Source organism: Scleropages formosus, chromosome 8, assembly GCF_900964775.1.
Source record: "Scleropages formosus chromosome 8, fSclFor1.1, whole genome shotgun sequence".
NCBI lineage: Eukaryota > Metazoa > Chordata > Actinopteri > Osteoglossiformes > Osteoglossidae > Scleropages > Scleropages formosus.
This window is the reverse complement of record NC_041813.1, coordinates 2879905-2901126: the sequence shown is the minus strand read 5'-3', so window position 1 is coordinate 2901126 and position 21222 is coordinate 2879905. Positions and strand designations below refer to the sequence as shown.

The following is a 21222-nucleotide window of genomic DNA, read 5'->3' as shown; positions in this document are numbered from 1 at the left end:
CCTTTTTATTTTTGAAGGAGTTCTGTAGCAAATCATCTGTCTCTTATGACTGCAGAGAAAGAAACATTAAAAGTGAAGCAAAGGACTGGGAAAAGTGACAAAGTGGGACAGAGAGCGAGACAGAGCGATACAGAAGTACTGTAAAGAAGTGGAGAGAGAGAGAGAGAGAGCGAGAGAGGGAGAAGGAAGACTCCTCTTGCATCCTCCATCCCTCGGAGCTATTCTGTGCATTTATTAAAAAAAGAAAACCCAGAATCCCTCACCTGGGTCAGCGGAGAGAGAAGCAAGGATGCGCTCACACATTCTTGCCAGAGCCCACACTGAACCGTGACTCACAGATCTTCCGCTTGTATAAATAGACATATGGTTTTTATTTTCGGGTAGCTGGAAATGATCGCTGTAGTATTTGCCTCGCTTTTGTTATCCTTAGTCTTGCTGTGCATGTCGTCTATGTAGAAAGAAAAAGCAGGCTAAATTAGAGGGTAAGAAATTGACATCTGACCTGAAGTTTGCTGGCGAGAACGACTGTGTTGATATGAGCGCATTAACGCTGTACAGAAATACAGAGCACCGCATTCTTCTTCATTATTAAAGCAAAAGCACAAAGGATAAAAAATCAAGAGGTAAAACCGCTCCTGGGGTCTCGCACTCGTGCACCTGCGTCGCACATGCGCACGCACGCAGACGGACATGCACGCGTTTGTTTTCCTGCTTTTAATCCAATACATTATTTCAAATTCTAACCCATAGATGCTGAAGAGCACCTGGAAGCAAACTGTGTTTTAAAACTATTTTCTTTTGCAGGGTTTATCCTCCTCGAGGAGACATTCTCCGCAAAAAAATGTTTCTTCGGGTTACGGGAAAACACACAGATACCGATTCATTACCAAAGTGCTCTTCAGTCCATCATCAAAAACTCTAGAGAAATTTGTTCTAATGTCGCAGAAACGTTTGCTTCCTGGACCACGCTTATGATTAGATATTACAATAGTCAATAAGCATTTTCCCTTATGAGAACTCATCATTAACCGCCTGTCTAAGTCAGGGTTGCCTCACTAAGAGACAAATTGTACATCCTAAACTGGATGCCAGTCTGTCATAGAGTATAATATTAATAGTGTTTATTTAATGCTCATGCATAATGAGGGTATTTGGAAAATCGTTGGCTGAGATGTCAAGACTTTATCTTCTGGATGTGCTGGGCCTTTCTGAGCCTTAAAGGGAAGTACGTACACTGCTGCTTGTCTTGTTCGAGCGAAATATTTCTGCTGCCGTGGAATCATTTGATGCCTTTTAGCTGTAGTTTTGTCCTCGTTAACGAGCCACACAAGTGACCAACTGCTGTAAGACACGTTCCGTGGGAATGTGAATGTGTCATCTAGCGCGTATAAATGTGTGTGTATGTTAAGATGGGACATCTGTTACTTTTTTTTCAGACGACATCCCAAAGACCCCCCAAACATCGGTTAATTTGCACTGACAAATAGAAGTAGTTATTACTGCTGTGGAATGCTTTTCAGTGCTCTTCCCGTTTTTAGTCGTCTTTCTTCTTAATAGAACGAGAAAGTTTGAATTCCCTTCCCTTTTCTCCCCAGCTTAAGAAGGTAGTAAACAGCAGATCTATTTTAAAAGGTTTAAAATATTCATGGTGCTCTGTGAAGTGGTGGCCTGCAGGCTTAACCCCGCAAGGCTCCTCTGTCAACATCTCCAAAAGCTTGTGGATTCACATCTCAGCTGCTAATTGTCCAGAACCATTTGAAGATGCATGTCACACCCAGTTGCGAAGCCAGCGCTGGAAGCTACGTTGAGCAGCTCAGCCCATGTCCAAGAAGCACCAGACGGCAGAAAGTGTTGACAGCGAGAGGTGCCGCTTGGAGGTTAGGATCTCATATAGTACACAAGAGCAGAACCCCCAGCTGATCACTTGTGTTCCGATCTAGTGGCATTAATGGTGCAAACTGTAAATCAAACAGAAATGCAGCTGGTAACATAAGGACTGGAGCTTTTAAAGTGAAGTGTTTCAAAGTATTTGGATGTCACCTTCTGCTGCAATCCCTTTGATCGATGCATAAAAAAATTACCCAGGTGTACAAATAGGCAAACCATAAGTAGCTACATCTAACACTGTGAAATGCTGTGAAGAAAAGTATCAGTTTGAACTAATAATAATAATAATAATAATAATAATAATAATAATAATAATAATGAAATATTCAGATGTTGAGGTGTTCGCCGAGCTTGGCATTCAGACTGCAAATGTTTCATCACCAGACGAGTCAACATCATCAGTACTGATGATGATACAATTGCAGTCTGATGATGTCACCGGTCGAGGTGATGACATCATACTGATGATGTCACCTCTGCTGGTAATGAAATGTTTGCAGTCTGAATGCCAAGCTCGGCGAACACTTGAACATCTGAATCAACAACCCGAGCTACGAACACCATCAATCTTCTCTAACATTTCTAATAATGAAATACGCGCACACACACACACACACACACACACACACACACACACACACACACTGTCTGAACTGCTTGTCCCATACAGGGTCACGGGGAGCCAGAGCCTAATCTGGCAACACAGGGCATGAGGCTGGAGGGGGAGGGGACACACCCAGGACGGGATGCCAGTCTGCCGCAAGGCACCCCAAGCGGGACTCGAACCCCAGACCCACCGGAGAGCAGGACCCAGTCCAACCCACTGCACCACCGTGCCCCCCTCTATTTAAACAGCATCTTCCAATTGATTCTAAATACGCAAAACAACAAAAGAGATTAAATATGTCGCATTTATATATTATTTATTATTATATTATATATTATTGCAATAATTTGTTCTATCATTTACATAAGACATTTGTGCAATCATTGCTGTATTTTTTTGTTTTTAATTCTTCTGAGGTTTTGTGTAAAGCTACACAGAAACTTAATTATTCAGGTTGCTATGGCAAAAACAATGTATTTTCCATCAGCCAGGTCCACATCTATGTGCAAGTGTCTTCACTTTTGTGTTATAATGTATTACATACGGGGGGTTGCGGTGGCGCAGTGGGTTGGACCACAGTCTTGCTCTCCAGTGGGTCTGGGGTTTGAGTCCCGCTTGGAGTGCCTTGCGGCGGACTGGCGTCCCGTCCTGGGTGTGTCCCCTTCCCCCTCCGGCCTTACGCCCTGTGTTACCGGGTAGGCTCCGGTTCCCTGTGACCCCGTATGGGACAAGTGGTTCTGAAAATGTGTGTGTGTGTGTGTGTGTGTATTACATATAAGCAGTACATTATTATTTCATACACTTCAAGCTTTCAGTTGTTAATCCGTAAATAAGACTTCAACAGCTGGGCCAAAACTGCTGGCTTAAAATGTGCTCATAATGACTCAAAAGTATTCAAAATTACAACCAGCTTCTTTGTTTATTGTTGATATAATATGCAGTTGTGCAAAAGCTTCCTGCAAGTTGATGGCCTTTATATGAATATCTGAGGTTGGAAATTGTTTGGTTACTTTCCAGTGGGACAATCTACATTTTTAATGATTTCACAACCCAAGTAAAGCGAGGGACGCCCTGGACGGAGCGCTAGTCCCGTAGCCACAAGGACACACACTCACTAGGTCGGTCACACGCTATGGCCAAATTGGCGTCACCGATGCACCTGAAGGGAGGTGTTGGGACTGTGGGAGGGGAGCCGCACCTGGTACCAGCGCTTCGTTTCTCACCGCACCGCCCGCACACTCGCACTCGAGAAAGAAAACAGGCCGAACACGTGACTGGCACTGTAAACTACTTAAAATGTACCTTGTCATTAATGAAGCCACTGCCCTCATTGGGAGAACAAAGAAACGTGACAAGTGGCGCAGGGGACCTGGAGGGGCGACTACTGTACTCTACTATACTCTACTGCTGTACTACTGTGCTGTACTACTGTATTGTACTATACTGCACTGTACTACTGTACTGTGCCATACTGTGCTACTGTCTGTAGTGCTGTAGTGTACTATAGTATACTGTACTACTGTACTGTACAACTGTGATCGCTCCGGAAATTTATACAATCACACTGCTAATTTTATTTAGATTTTGTAAATAATTTTTAAAGGGATAAATCTGCGTCTTTATTATAGAAACCTTAAAATTTGAAATCTGTCTTGATCCACTTCTCCCGTTTTCTCTCCGTTTGCATTTTGCCCCCCACCCCACCCCACCCCACCCCACCGCTCTCTCTCTCTCTCTCTCTCTCGCTCTCTCTCCCACTCTGTCTGAGTTGTGTGTGTGTTCAGTCTCACTCCTTCCTCCTCTGACAGTGAGGTGTGTGTATTTGTGTGTGGCCGCGGCTGCTGGCCAGGTGGACACTCGATCGGCTGTGTGTGTGAGGAAGACACAAGCGGCGCTGGCGGCACATCCCTCCATTCTCTGTCCATCCTCTCTGTCCACTCTCTGTCCATCCACTCTGTCCTCTCTCTGTCCATCCTCTCTGTCCACTCTCTGTCCATCCTCTCTGTCCATCCTCTTTGTCCTCTCTCGGTCCATCCTCTCCCGCCTCCCGTCCGCACGGTGACCGCCGCCCGATTCGGATTAAAAGTGAAGGGAAGCGGAGGGGCCGCGCACGCGCTCGCCCCCGCGCTCCGCGTCCACCCCCCTCCCCCCCCCCCGAACAACCCCTGCGCTTCGGATTATTTGTCTCGCGGATCGGAAAGGATGAAGATGTCGCCCCCGGACCGCAGGAAAAGCATGAGGGACCTGGCGCTCGAGATCGGCGTCCGCGTGCTGCTCTTCGGAGTCTTCATGTGAGTAGAGAGTAATAAAGGAACCAGCCGAACGAACCGATCAAAGCAAACAACAAGTGACACGAACCCGAGCGAGTAAACCGCTGGAAACAACGCAAAAAAGACAAAGAAGAAAATCCGAAGCAGCAGCAGCCAGCGCACCTCGGGCTTCCTTTCCTTTCCTTTCCTTTCCTTTCCTTTCCTTTCCTTTCCTTTCCTTTCCTTTCCTCTCCTCTCCTCTCCTCTCCTCTCCTCTCCTTTCCCTTCTTCTTTCCGCTCTGCGCTCCGCGGGTCTCGTCGCCGCAACTTTCGCTTCGTCTCGCAGCGCAGTCGCGTCTCCGAAGCGCGCGCTTCTCCCGTATTTGCGCGGCTGCGCAGCGAGGCTCTGCTCACCGAATAATAAATAAGTGAATGCCAAGGTTTTTATTAACGCGCATTGTTCTCATTTTTAGGAGGCACGCGCTGTCGCTCACTCTTTCGCTGCTCCACGCGCGTTCACACGCCACCACCTGCTCTGCAGCCGGTGCGCACTGATGTTTTCCACGTACAGTACAGTACAGTACAGTACAGTACAGTACAGTACAGTGCTGTGGCAATAAATCGAACCTGCGGTGGGACCTCTGGGTTACGCCGGGTTACACTGCTGGACACGCATTTCATTTGTCCGTCAACAGCAACCTGTGTGTCACCGGATCTCACAGCTGCGGGCAAACTGTTAGTGACTTTTTCACATTTTTAAAGACTGTCTAGCCTGTGTGTGTGTGTGTGTGTGTGTGTGTGTGTGTGTGTACGGAGGCTGTGAGAGACGGACCATTCCTGTGAAGGACCCACGCTGTTGGGGCTTCACATCCCCTGCGAGCTCCGGGCTGATGGTGCTGAATGGAGAGCTCCTGAGCACAGCGACCACAACACATCCAACAGCTCACACAAGAGCTCCATCTCTCCCGCCACCCTTTCTTTCCCTCTTTCTCTCTCTCTCTCTCTCTCTCTCTCACCCCCCTCTCTTTCTTTCTCTGTCTCTCTCTCTTTCTTTCTTTCTGTCTCTGTCTTTCTCTCTCTCTCCCTGTCTTTCTCCCTCTCTTTCTTTATTTCCCTCTTTCTCTCTTTTGCTCTCTGTCTTTCTCTCTCCCTCTCCTTCTCTTTCTTTCCCTCTCTGTCTTTCTCTCTCTCTCTCTTTATTTCCCTCTTTCTCTCTTTTGCTCTCTGTCTTTCTCTCTTTCCCTCTCCCTCTCTTTCTTTTCATCTCTGTCTTTCTCTCTCCCCTTCTCTTTCTTTCATTCCCTCTCTCTCTCTCTCTCTCTCTCTCTCTTCCCCCCCCCCCCTTTGTTTTTCTCTGTCTCTCTCTCTCTCCCTCTCTTTGTCTCACACACACACATAAGGACACCTGTGTGATACACCAGAGAAGTAATGTCCCCTTCATCAGCCCCTCCCTCCTTTTTTACCCCAGTAAAGCACACTGTGTGCCTCCTAACAGAAACATCATTTTCGCTTAAAATCACTTTCTCTTTCAGTGTGTGTTTCAGTGTGCCTGAGTGAGTGTCATGAAATTACTCACTAATGAGTGAACATGTTACAAGCAGTGAAATTACGTACAGAACTATGATAAAATTTCAAACTCAGATGTACTTGAAAAGAAACAAAACGTAATGTATTCTCCTGAGTGATTGTGTGGATGGGATGAAGCATTGCCTATTTTTCAGATTCATTTATTTATTATAATTTTCTGGCAACCTGTTTCAGACACGCTTTTTTTTTTTTCCCTTAAACGAGCAGACAGATGGAGGAGGACTTGTAGCCCGCAGGGTAAAGCGAGAGGTGACTTTAAAATAGGATTTTGATACCTTATGATACAGTAATGTGCTCCTCTGTCAGTCACTGTAGTTCTGCAAAAGAATTTGGTCCTAGTGAAGCATTTTAATGTGGAAAATAGTGAATTTATTTCCTTAGTACATATAAAGTCACTCTCCATCTCTGATATGTAAGTGAATAAATAATAAACACACGAAGAAGCACTTAACCCTTCTTTGTAATGAATCCGGAATGAATAATCTTAGTGCTTGAATATGTTATATTTTTGTACAATTTTAAATTTAAGGTATAAAGAAATTGTTAGTTTCAGAAGCCTTGCTGGGTGTTTCTTTTTAAAATGCTGAATAGTGGATTGAGATTTTTTTTCAGTTTGAATTAACTTTACGACACAGAGAAAATAAAAGTTTTCCTTTTCAGTCTCTGCCACTGGATTCCACTGTATATGACTGGTTTCCTTTATGAATTTGGTTTTTCATATCATGACAACACAACGCAGCAGGGTTAATAATAATAGAAAAATATTTTAAAATATTTATAAAATCTTAACAAGCTTACTGTATTTTGTGCTGTTGAAATCCCTGGGCCGGGGGATTCATGCCTTAAAGAATGTGCGCGAAGGGTGTTTCTACGCCCAGAGTTGCCCTCGAGGAGCCCCAGCTTTGTCATACGGTTACTCACATTGCATCGTGCCTCCTCTGTTGCACTGCTGCGTTGGCTTTCTGTCGTCTCCCTGTCAGTTGCGTTTGTCGTTGGGTAAAAGGTTGCACTTCCTGAATGCTGATTGGCGACGCGGATACTGAAGCGTTGCTGAAAAAGTCAGCAAACATAATCCTTGTATAAAGTCTGGGCCGACACTGGTGATGGATCAATTGATCCACACATCATTTGATTCATAATTCCTTCGCTAAGACCTGAGACTGACAAGAATAAAATGTAAGGTCAATAATAAACTGTTGCAGCACATTGTATCCTCTCTCTATGATCAGTCCTCCATTAGTGAAAAATATAAATCCATATTTTTACACTTAATCCCTACTCGCGTTACTGTTTTATTACTTAGTTGCTGCTTTGTTCCAAGGTAACTTCAAGTTTTCTTTTTGCCATTTATAAAGTCGGATATGCAGTATTACTGGAGCTTGGATGAGGCGCATTTCTCATAGACATGAGATGAGTATAGAGTAACAGAGCCTCGAAACAGCAACCTCAGCGTTACAAGTTTGTGTTTTATCCACAACCTCTAGCCCTTTTTTCATACTCTCTTACATTAATGTTACATCTTAACTGAAAGGATGCCAGCTTATCTACTTTATTCGAAGGGCAAGACTGATCATACGTGTTCCGCTAGGACCACATAAAACCCATATCTATTTAAAGTTCTACCTACCCACCACCACTTTTTCAAAGATAATGGAACTGTATACACCTCACCTTGCTGCCCGTGGTACCAGATTCCCAAATGTCAATCATTCTTGCCCCTTTGAGTTAAGATTTGTTGATGTGGGCTACCGCACAGCAGGCTCCTTCACCCCAAGTGCTCTAGAATTCACCAAACCATATAAGTAGTGCAGCTCAATGCTGTTTAAAATTAATCTTTGAAGTAGTACAAGTTCTGGATAGTTTCAGCTGCAAAGGGGAAGAATAATAGTCTCCCTATAGGCTGCCATAAAGAAGTAAATGGGAACTGTCCACAGGACCACGGCATAACCAAATATTACATTTATGAAAATTTAGATCTACAAGATTGGCTGTATTAAAAATGCATTGAGGGTGTTTTTGTACAGAACGCACAAAGTAGAGAACCTTCTTTCTGGGATATCTTGCATTCAAGATGAATATAGATAGTATAAACTGTTTCTGCTCATGCCCAGGGCCTTTTGTATTTCGTGCCGTGCTAAATACGGTTCTGCATCTTCTACTAGTACAAATAAGACTCGCATCACGAGTCTGGCTTTTCCAGACTGATCGTACACAGATCTGTACTGCGGCGTCTCCTCCGTACACCTTTTTGGTGGAAGGTACATAGGTGTGTGTTAGCCTTTTCTCCCTTTTCATAGCAGTGCTGTTGCTGCTGTCATTGCTGTTGTGCTCTGTTTCTGCTCTGTGTAAAATCTATTGAACAGACATTTGTTACCAGCTTTACTATACCTAAATTTAACTATTTTCACAAGTATTCCAGAATATTTTTTCAGGTAACAAGAATTTTTTTCAGTTCTTTCCTAATTTCAGATGCAAAAGCTCAATGACATTTTAAATCGTCAGTATTTATAAAGTATGCCTCCTTCATTAAGTATTTGTCAAAATTCAGCATGAAAGCATGCAGTGTGAATAGTGTGTGTTTTTACAATATTTAATGCATTTAGGGAAGTATTACTCTGCTGCTCAGCCGAATATTTAGCATAAAATGCCTTAAAATGTGGTTCATTTATAAGGGCATATGTTTTACCGAAGCAATTTATGTAAAGCATATTGCTCATGGATACCACAGCAAGGTCTCTCCCAGGATTTGAAAAGAAAGTCTTCGGGCTATAAACCTACAACCTTTAATTGCTGTGCTAACTGCAGCCTTTCATGAGAAGACATCATCCGAAATGGTTTGCAAATCATTTTGTAATCTGAAAATCCAAGGAATCATAAAGGCACAAAAGGCTGATGATTCACAGGCCTCGGGATACGGTTATGCAGGACCACATAAATCATGGTCAGATTATCGGATGCCTTGCAAAGAGGTAGGAATTTTATACCTATGACTGAGTATTTTATAAAAATAAAACTAGAATATTAAAATTTTAAAGGCAGGCTGATACAATTAAATTTGTATCATACTGGAATGTAACACAATAATAGATTTTGGGTTGTGTGTTTCGTCATTTAAATAGTGCAATATTTGATTAACAGTTTTTTCCTTAGAGTGTATTTTGATTTGCGCTCAAAGAAAATTTCAGTGAAAGAGCACAAGCTACAAAACAGTTTTCCTAACTTATTTTGGGCTGAGAACAGACTGGAGATGTTGGAATGTTTTTCTTCTTTTTCCCCCTTATATGATTTTGTGTGCAGCAGTGATTGGCAGAAAGTTCTTTGAAGTCTGTCAGAAAAAAAAGAAAAAAAAAAAACACAACCAGGGACTCCTTGGCAACATGTATTAACTGTCGGATGGTGAACAGTGTGAAATAATTCCTACCAGCTCTCCAGACTGATCCTGGTCAAAACATTCAGTGCTATTGAAGTGGCCAAATTGGTTACTAGACAGCTAGCTGAGCAATTCTCAAGGAAGCTGTCATCAGATAAGAATATTTACTGTAAATACTGTACATTGCTGGCCATTTAACCGAGTTCTGCATTTTTCAGTTACGTGATCATCACGGTGCTGCAATAATTTATTATAACTCAGTTCGAGCCAAAAAAGCAGGAGTGCTGGTAACGGCCTGAACCTGATTGAACACGAATCTTCATATTTTCCCAAAGAGCCTTGGCTTGCTACTATTCCCACTTAATTAGCTATAATGGAATTGAAAGAAGAAGGGATACATCAATTAAAGGCATAATAACCTAGCTGGTGGATCCTACTCAAATGTGTGTAAATATTATGTAAAAAGGCACCGCGGTCATGATACCAAGTTGCGAAGGGACGACGAGTTTAATTACAAGTGCTTTCAAAAGCGATGACTACTGCCACTTTCTCTTGCCTCTCATCTGTTTTGATTGTTTCATAAGATATCCTTGTGTGAAGTCCCCAGAGGTTGAGTTCCCAAACCTTGAGCCTTGGTTCCTGTCAGAGAGAACGAGCTGACAGCAGGGCCTGATCCCTCAGGCAGTGTCTTTCCCATTAGAGCAAACCTACCTCAAAGGATGGCAGAGTCCCATTTAAATGGAAATCATCTATCACAATTAATGGGGGCTTGGAAATGAATAATTGAGGCAGCAATGGAAATATTTTTTTAAATGCTATAAACAATTTCTACTTAGTTTTTATATGACTTGAGAAGCCTAACTGCAAGAACAGAAATCATGGACACAGAGTGAACCTAAAGAGTTATTGAGTTGCCATTATGACTAATTCAGTGTAATGAAGTAAATGTCAATGGAAAGAGGGAAAACGTTTGCGTTCTGTGTGTCTGTGTTTGTGCCTTTGTGTGACCACATGCTTGTACTGGAGGACAATGGAAGATCTCACAAACGGATAAGCACTGGACAGTTTCCATTTACTCCCACAAACAGACATGCGTCGCTTAACCTCAGGGATATGTTCTGAGAAATGCGTCACTGGGCGATTTCGTCGTTGTGCGAACATCATACACACACACACACACCTACAGTAGATGGTATAGCCTCGATCATAGGGTGTACTTATACAGACCTAGATGGTATAGCCTCAATGCAATCAAGAGACACGGTAAACGCGAGATTTATGATCCTGCTGTCAGCGTAACATAGCATTCTGTTTTACAGTAAATTTTTTTATAAGTATAAAGAATACACTGTAAAATAACAAGAAAAAGTACAGTACAGTAAATACATAAAGCAGTAACAGGTGTTTATTATCATTATCAAGTATTATGTACTATACATAATTGTATGTGCTGTACTTTTATACAACTGGCAGTGCAGTAGGCTTGTTTACAGCAGCACCACCACAAACGTGTGAGTAACACGTTGCACTACGACGTCACTAGTCGATCAGAATTTTCCAGCTCCATTATAATCTTATGGCACCGCCATCGTATATGTGGTCAGTCTGTAACCAAAACGTTGTTAAGCGGCACATGACTGTGCTGAAATTTCAGTTGTGAATAAATAAAAGTGAAACTGCATTTATACACAAAAATGCTGTAACTATGTAACAAGGTAATTTCTAATGTTTATTTACAAGGTGCACATTGCTAAAATGTTAACCTTCTTGAGCTAACTTTGTATTACCCAAAAAGAAAGATCCCTTGATGGTTTGGTGTCATATTGTAAACTTGTGGCTGAGACGGAGATGAGAGTGAGATGGAGATGAACGCATTCTAAATGTTTTATAGATCTTAGAGTTGCGAATTGATCCTTTCGGCCTACCTGGAGTCTCCAGTTATGCATTTGCTCATATTGAATCAGGTTGATGCAAAATCTACTGTAAAAGGGTTGAGAAATGGGAGTGTGGAGTTGCCATATAAACTGGTGTGTGAGGAGCAAGGTTCAGTTTTTGAGATGTGATGGGAGACTTGTTCACTTTTCTGGGAGTTTCAGCAATAAAAACTGGACTGGTTTAGTTCGCATTGCTGTTCAGGTAGGACACTGCATTGTTGTGGCAGTAGGAGAGCTGAACTTAAAGCCACTTATTATCCGTGACAGGCAGTGTGTGACCCCGCGTTGCCACAGCAGGTCATCGGAGGAGACGTTACACTACCCGAAGGGTATTGAATCAATAGCAAAACAAAAGATCTTTGGCTTGACTGGGCCAAGCAACCTGACGGTTCTCTAGCGTCACTTCACGGTACCTCAGAATGTTGATGATTGTCAATGAAATGTAAGCACCAGATGTTCACATTAGAAAACCATGAATGGCCTAAGAAATTATAAACTCTGAAATCTTAGATCCTCAGTTGACTTTTTACCCTCATCAGCAAGACACTGAGGCCACCTTGACCATGGAGAAAATGACATGTTCTAGACAATAATTGCCATGTGTAGACAGGGTGGAAATGTCTTCTGCTTAAACAGCCTGGAACCTCCTAGCCAAACCAACCAATAATTGTGTAAACAATTTTATTCATATCCATATCCGATAAGCTGCAAGATATTCTTATAATTCTGCTTGCCTAAAGAGATAATAAACATCCTGACACACATAAAACCCATTCATTAGGAATAAATTTGCTTGCATGTCTGATGTGCATTGGAAAGTTCATCAAAACAAGGAAAAGTCAAAAGATATGTATCATAAGGATTGTCTTCTTCTATTGTCTTCTAGTTTTTATCCAGTGACAGGATAAAAAAGGGGTTTAATGACCCTTTTCACTGTGCCATTGGACAGCCCAATGCTGGTACAGTATGTGCGTACTCATTCCATTATGGAGGGACACCCAGATGTCAGCATCAACACTACAGCACTACTGATGTTAACCTCCACCGTGTGGAGGACAATGCTGGAGGAAATAGGTAAAAAACCATCCTAAGAACTTCTGGCAGAGAGGGCCAGCTGCAGCTATCTAGTCCTCACCTGGAGAAAGCCAATTTTGCTCTTGTTTTGAGCACCACCCAGGCTAAATCTAGAGCTCCACTGAAGTGGCTATGATATTCCCATGTAGGGAATGCATCTTCTGTCCCACTATGCGGGCCTGCTCCTACTTCAGAGGACACCTGCCACTATAAATCCCACATTTTCTGTTTGATTTGATGACAGCCGGTTACAAGAGTAGGCTGGTTTGTAATATACTTGCAGCATTGCGCTGTTCCCCGAAAATCACAAAAAAATATAGCGATGGCAAATATAGTTGTTTCTACATATTCATTTGATTCCTTCGTGCCACATCATCTAGAGTTTCAAAAGAAAAGTTCTGCTTAAAAAACATATATGAATACTGGCATGGAGTCATCTTGCTACTTGTCAGGTGTTGTTGCAAAAGCACTGACAAAAATAATTTAAAAGTAAGACTTGATTATTTGCAGTGATAAATTTATCACAAATGGGGTTAATGCTCTAGTACGGCAGCTGCCTATTACGTATTCATGTATTCATTTATAAGAAGCTTTTCTCCAAAGCGACGTACATCTCATAGAAAATATAATGTGTTCATTACATTAGCAGGAAGAGACACTTAGGTGCAGACGTGTGATTCTTAAGTGCACTTAGTTTGCTTCCTTCACCATAAGAACCAATGTTCATCACACGAGTAGCTGCATAAAACGCTATCAGAATATCCACGATTCCCCATCACCTTCCTAATAATTTTTTTTTTTTTGTTGAGATACATATAAACATTTACATTACATTCCAGGAGTAGTTGTGTAAAGGTTTATCCGGGTATCATCTTAAAGTTATAGAGCATGAACACGTACACCTTACATGAACTTAGGAGATGATGGGCGAAATAAGTTTGGAAGAGGTGAGTTTTAAGAGCCTTTTTAAATGTGGACAGAGATTCAGCAGTTCTGAGTGAAAGGAGGAGGACGTTTCACTGCAACGGAGCCAGAACTGAGAACCGCCATGCTTTACCTTTCGTGCGCGTGGGATCACCAAGCCGGCAGATGTGGAAGAGATTAGCGGCCTGGTTGGGGTGTATTAGAGGGGAGAAAAGTTGAGGAGGGGGTCTTCTGTTAAAGATGGCAACCTGATTATGGCAAGTCAAGTATGGGATGCACCCCAAGACTGGAAACTGAGTATTTGTCAAAACAATATGAGCAAAGCAATAATCTCTGTCTCAGCACCTTCATTGAGATGCATAATGCTTTGCCTTCTTGAAATTCATAACTTCATAAAATGTGATTTTCCACATGTGCTCTTGTTGCTGCGATCATGTAATGAAAGTTTTTCTCTTTAATTATGTAGAGGACACAAACAACTGTGTTTGCCTTATTAATTATCCAAGCCAAATTCATTAAAAGTTAATTTTGTACTCTGAGCACCCTCTCGAAAGAACATCTCTTTCATGCACTACACTGTTTTTTGCAGGTTTAATTAAAAGGCTGAAGTTAGGGACCTTTATGCAAAACATGCAAAAACCTGTTTGCGTCCCATTAAAATGCAATGCTAAGAAAACAGATGATTCCATTGTAAATGAGGGCAGCAGATGAAGAAGGCATCAATTTGAAGTTACTTTGTTACACTACATAAATTCTCTTAATTGCATGTTCTGCTGCATATGAATAGTCATGAATTATGCTGTCTTTGATAAAGCGGGGGGGGTCAAACAACAGCCACAAGGAGAAACTCAATTCCTTTGAAATTTTCTTTCCGCTCACATGCAGTCAGTGATTGAAGGGTAAATATATGAAACCAGATAAATTATGTAAATAGGAAACATATTTTTTATATATTTTATAAGAGTATCTGGAGTTTTTTCATGATGAAAGCAGAGGGAAAAAGCCTAGTAAGTCAGTGTGACTGTGTTTTATACCAAACGTGAACTCAATATTTTGGAGCACGGAACATGTTCAGACTTCACATATTTGTGTCTATATGTTTATTTCTGTGCATCTCTAATTTATGAAAAATGGAAGCCTTTACAATACGCAGGAAATGAGTTCACATTTGCGGAAGGAAACGAGGGCACGCCCTGCTTTCCGATGCCATTAGATAGGGATGGGGATGATGACACTGTCTGGTGTGTGTTTGGGAGGGTGGGAGTTGTTCTCTGGAGATGAAAAGGCAAATTAATGTGTTGAGCAGGAGCCCATGACAACCTAGGTAGTGTTTCTTCTCATTGCTTTCGATGCTGTCACTATTGACATTTTGAGTAATGAGTAACATACCCAGCTGTGAGAACTGGTGACAACATGTGGCGCAGCCCGTCTTGAAGCGGAAAGCCTACAAGTGAAAAATAAATAAATAAATAAAAACGCAGCACGGCTCAGAGGCGCCGCACTGGTTTACCCAGAGATGTCTACGGACACGCTATAAATACTTCACGCTTCGTGCACCACATTTAATGACTGATACAAATGGTGAAAGCAGTCCGTGGCCATAAAATAAGCAGATGTCGCAGATTACTCATACAAGCAAGAAATAACACGAGCGTACAGTGAAGCGGTGGCAACTGGAGGACCTGTTGGGGTTACCCGCGATGCCTTTGCAGGGTCCCCTCCGGGTTCATCCGTTACGGAGACGGCTTTGTCGGTTCCGCTTTACAGTCACAGGTAGGATTAAAAAGGGCTTCGTGGATCAGGTGGGGGAATTTTCTCAAAGTGCCGAGCTGAGACGGAAAAACGGAGCCTGGCAGGAGAGGGTTTGGGGGCCTTAGGAGGAGGGCTTGCTGATGATCTGCGTAATCACTCCAGCCTTGAAGGGCACTGGGTGACACGGTGGCACAGCGAGCACCGTTGCTGTCTTACAGCGCCTAGGTGGTGCGAAGGGTCACGGGTTTGCTCCCATCGCAGTCTGTGTGGCGTTTGCGTGTTCTCCCGTGGGTTTCCTCTGGGTTTCCTCTGGGTGCCCCGATTTCTTCTCACACTCCAAAAACATGCCGTTCAGGTTCACCCGTAGTGTGCGAGTGAGTGACAGAGAGAGTGTGTGTGTTCCACTGATGTATGGATGAGTGACCCAGTGTAAGTAGTATAACTACTGGTGTAAGTCTCCTTGGTGGGCTGATAACACTACATAGAGTTCCTTGGAAGTCGCTTTGTTCAAAAGCGTCTGGTAAATAAACAAATGTAAATGGAGAAGCAGCTGGAGGCTTCAGACAGTAGGCTCAGCTGGCCTGGAAAATTCTTGAAGTGCAGACAGGCTCTTCCCCACCTGCAACCTGACTGCAGAGCCATCGTCCCTTCCATTGACTTAAGTAAAGCGCCTTTATATCGTTAACTCCGTCAAAGCACCTTCAGCACTGTGCTGCCACTTGTGCTTTGCAATGTTGTGGACAGGCGATGCTGAAGTATATAGTCATTTATCACAGCTTGTGAGGACGTGCTGTGATTCCTGCGTTCATAAAAGACTGCAGAAATCATCAGGGTTGTCATCATGCTCCATACCCCGGGAATAAAATGTAAATACCTTCTCTTTTATAAAATGTACGTCTCTAATTCACTTTACTGGAGAAATCCAGTAGTGCGAGAGTGAATAATTACAAAATGTCACTGGAATTGATCCTGGCAACCTTGCGAGAGTTCCCAGGAGTCCGAAACAGAATGAGATGCCAGTTTCCTCTTACTCGGTTTATACCATGTTGGTCTCTTGCAAGATTCCTTTGTTTGGGGATTGGGAGGGGATTTGTTGTTGTTCATTGACTCTGCTCTTTATATTTGCTCTCTAAAGGCATATTTATGGTACAGAGGATGAAAGGAACATTTTACTGTATGCTTATGAACTCAAAGCTCATATTAACCATCGTGCAGCTCAAATCACTCATGCTCAACTTGCTGTACACCCCCTCTCAAGGAGTTGCTGGTTTAAGCACTGTCTTCTGGGAACCGTACAAACGAGATGGAAAATGAGACAGGTGACGGGGCGTCTTACCCAGTCAACTTAAGGTAATTGCGGCTGTTAGTGTGCTGAAGAGATGCTGTTTCTGGGCCCAAGCAGACAGGTACTGTAGACTGTCTGGTGGTTCTCCAGGTGTTCTCCGCGATAGGGGTGCTGCCACTTGAGGAGTCAGAGGCTTTTGTGGCTCTCCTGAGTACAAAACTAACAGTGTGACACTTCCCTTGTGACATTTGCATTTATTTATCAGACACTTTTGTCCAAAGAGACTTCCAATGAACTCTATGTAGTGTTATGAGCCCACACACCTTATTCACCGTGGTGACTTACACTGCTAGATACACTACTTACACTGGGTCACTCTTCCATACATCAGTGGAACACACACTGGAACACACACTCTCTCTCCGTCACTCACACACGATGGGTGAACCTGAACAGCATGTCTTCAGACTGTGGGAGGAAACCAGAGCACCCAAAGACTTACACTGCTAGATACACTACTTACACTGGGTCACTCTTCCATACATCAGTGGAACACACACTGGAACACACACACGCTCTCTGTCACTCACACACTATAGGTGAACCTGAACAGCATGTCTTTGGAGTGTGGGCAAAAACCAGAGCGCCCGGAGGAAACTCACACAGACACGGGGAGAACACGCAAACTCCACACAGACTGAGTAGGGATTTAACCCACATCCTCTTCCACTACCCCGGTGCTGTGAGACAGTAGCGCTACTCGCTATGCCACCGTGCCTCCTCATTCCTAACACTTGCTGCCTGTTATTGCGTTAAAATGACGCTTTCCAAATTTTCCAAGTTTTAAAAAAATGTTCCTCATATACAGAACCAATTTAAAAGGCTAGGGGGAAAAAAAATAAAAATTTTTTCATTAAGAGTTTTAGTTATTTAAAGTTTTTGAATGGATTGGGTTGCCAATTTGTTTGAGCAAGTAGGGAACAGTCACCAGTATTACAATTTTCATGAGATACTTTCTTGCAAAGCGTTTTACATATTTTACGCTTCCTACACATTCATGCAACTGAATATTATTGTACAACATTTTGGTTTTAATCCCTTCTAAAGAGTACAATAGCAGGGCTCCTCCAGCAGGAACGTGCAACTTTTTTAGGATTCCTTCACCAATTTACCCCCTGATGTGTAAACATCTGAATGGAGGCACTGAACTTAATTAAATCTCATGCTGGGGTGACTGAAGACATAAAGACAAAGGGGAGAGAGAATTAGAGAAGATAATGCTGGATTCCTGCTTGAAAGAAACTCCACTGGAAGATGCTGCAACACAGACGACGCCGTCACTTTGTACATGAAGGCAGGACCGAAAGTGCACTTTTAATCTCCGATTTCTTGCAGTACACAGCTGAGAAAGATAAGAAATGTAATTGAAATTCAGAATCGCAAGGCTTCTCGAACCGGCACGGATGGCACAAACAATCAGAAATTGGGTGGACTAAATTAGTGGGAGTTCAGGAGCCTCTCGTTTTAAATAAAATGTTCTTCCGCACTTAATGCTGCTGAAAAAAGTAAAAGACCGACTTCACATGTAAACTGGCATCGTTCTCATTTTTAACGGAGTCGGATCTGTTTGGGAGGTTCGGAGTGCCAATGAGCCCGTGCGCTTCACCTGCTCGTCACGTTTGCTCTCCCACTGATTCTCCATTGATCCTCCTGTCCCGGAGACCCTTCCGAGCTCAATCCATACTGCCGTCATGGTGACCGCATGCTAAATCTAAGTGAGTTGGCCGCTGACTCTTTGCGCTTCGTCTACTCTTTGCAAGTCAGCGGCCTGATGATCTTGCGTGCTGGATCTACGCAGCTGACTGCTTCTCCCTCTTACTTATTCCCTTCATCATTATTTATTCCATCACTCGTTATTCATTCCATCCCTTCTTATTCATTCAATCCCTCGTTATTTAATCCATCCCTTCTTATTTACTCCTGCCCCCAAAATGAATCCCTCTTTGTTTCTATGTATGTTTATATGCGTGTATGCAGTACGTACGGTATGTTGTGTTTTTCTTTTTTTTGTCTATTCTGCGCTATGAGCCGTCGGGAACCAAAGCCAAATTCCTTGTGTGTGTGTGCATACTTAGCCAAATAAATCGGATTCTGATTGTAAGAGATTGTAGGATTTGCCCCGGTGACACCGTGAGCCAAGTTCTTGCAATACTGCTGTGGATCAATGCAAGCAAAGCTCTTGTGGCTACTATTCTGTGTACCAGCGTGGTTCAGTGCCCCCTCCGGTCCTATACTAGGGGGTCTGTAATCTACGGTACATTTATTCAGAAATATAGTGAAAATCAAAAGCCTGAGTACACGTCAGCAACCTGGTCAGTGATTTCAGTAGCATACATGCTGAGGGATGGGTGGTTAGCACTGCTGCCTTTGGACCCAAGGGTCAGAGGTTCAGATTTCATCTCTGCTTGCAGTACCTGTGAGCAACATATGTACCCTGAATTACCCAGCTGTATAAATGGGTAAATGGGGAGGGGGGGGGGGGTGTGGTGGGTGCCTCGCTGTGTGACGGGTCTGGGTTTTGAGTCCTGCTTGGGTTTCATGGCAATTCTGTGTTCCTCCCCTGACATGCAGAAGAAGGACCCGGCAACCCACTTCCCTTCCTGCCTCGCCTTGAGAACCAATGCGGTTGGTTGCTATGAGTCAGGTTTGACTCAGTGGCACCAGTGATGACAAAAAAAATAGGTAAATAATTGTAAGCTGCTTTGGAGAAAAGCATCAGCTAAATCAATAAATGTGCATCTCTGGCAGCTACTGGGAAGACATGCTCCCTCTCTTCCTGCTCAAGCACGTCAACTAAATGCCATGTGAAGGAAAAAGTTTCCATCAGGTGTAGCGGGACTTGGTTACTTTCGGGGAAGAACGCTAGATTTGTGTAGCCGATGCGAGAGGTGTCGCCGCCCTGTGATCTGGGCTTCAGAAGGACCAGAAAAGTCCTCAGTGTGTCATCACGGAGTGGATCTCTCCTCCTCAAATCCACCGCCTCTATATTTCACTTGGACCACCAGGGCCCTCAGGTGCTCAGTAATGTGATTTCCTTGACTCCGTTCCATCCGCACCTCGCCAACACATCTCATTTAATCAGCGTGCGGCCCTGGATGAGCACACATCGATTGTCAAGGCTCAGACCGCAAACATGTCTGTCGGGGCAGGCCGGATCAATTAATAAATGAAGAGAATCAAGCGAAGCCCGCTGCCTCGCTCCTGGCTGTGGATCCAGAGGAACCCACAAATCGAATCTAAAGTTCGCGTCTTATTAAATCGATGGGTGTCCCCGTTGCGTGTCAGTCTCGCAACCGAGAACCTCCTCATTTCTAATCACGGGATGGTTTCGCTGGGTGAGGCCGCCGCTCGTGGCCAGTGAATTAAGCCTTTGAGAGCTGGTACTTTTGTAGGACGCCAGTTTCCTAGGGTTGGCGCCAAGCACTGGGGAGCATACAAATGAGTCCCCTCATTCCACACGTTGATGGGAAGCTGAAAACTAACCACAGACACCAGCATAGTAAACAAGATCCCCTGGAATGTCGCTTATGATGGATAACTGACGCTTCCCCTCCAGGATTCAGTTTCATATATTCTGAAGGAGTGAGCAGTGTTTGTGTGTGTGTGTTTGCATTGTCCACCCTGTCACTGACAGAAATTGTGAGCGCATCGCCAATCCAAGCTCAAACTAATTCAGATCCCAGGAGGGAAATTTTCCTCATCAGAAGGCAGATAACCAGAGAAGAAAAATTTCCATTTTTTCACACCAGTATCTGCTACCTTTTTACACGTACATTTAATTATCAGACACTTTTCTGCAAAGCGACTTCCGATGAACTCTACGTAGTGTTATGAGCCCACACACCTTATTCACCGCGGTGACTTACACTGCTAGATACACTACTTACACTGGGTCACTCATCCATACATCAGTGGAACACACACACTCTCTCTGTCACTCGCTCACACACTATGGGTGAACCTGAACAGCATGTCTTTGGACTGTGGGAGGAAACCAGAGCACCCAGAGGAAACCCACACAGACAGAGGGAGAACATGCAAGGTCCACACAGACTGAACAGGGATCGAACCCACGTCCTCTTGCACCACCCAGGCGCTGTGAGACAGAACCCGCCCCAATCCAACGACCCCCTGCTTCTCTTTCTAACCAATCTTTCACCCCTCCCCAAAATACACAGCTGAACGTCCATGTGCCATTTGTTGGAGAAAATTGAAAAGCACCTTCATCCAAGTTGCATAAATGTGAAATAGAAAAAGGGCCACATACCCACCCATTCCTAATGGTTCAATACAGACCCACACATGCACAGACTGTCAGAGGCGTTACAAGCAGTAGGAAAAAAAAGCGGAAGCAGACAGAAGCACAAAAGAGAAGAAAAGCTTACAGAAAAAGCCTAATTGGATTTTACAGAATTCTGTTTCTTACGCTCATGGTCATCATTGCTGCAGAGGTGTTCGATGTAAAGCGAACAGTTCTAGAACTTAGAGGCTTG

The 21222-nt window shown here is 43.5% G+C and overlaps 1 protein-coding gene across 1 annotated transcript in view; it reads left to right on the top strand.

The window, feature by feature from the left end:
- Positions 1-4696: 4696 nt before the first annotated feature.
- Positions 4697-21222, top strand: part of plpp4 (phospholipid phosphatase 4) — a 50844-nt gene continuing 34318 nt past the window's right edge. Inside the window, exon 1 of the mRNA XM_018738055.1 lies at positions 4697-4785. Within this exon, the coding sequence (XP_018593571.1) occupies positions 4697-4785 (89 nt within the window). The remainder of the gene's footprint in view (positions 4786-21222) is intronic.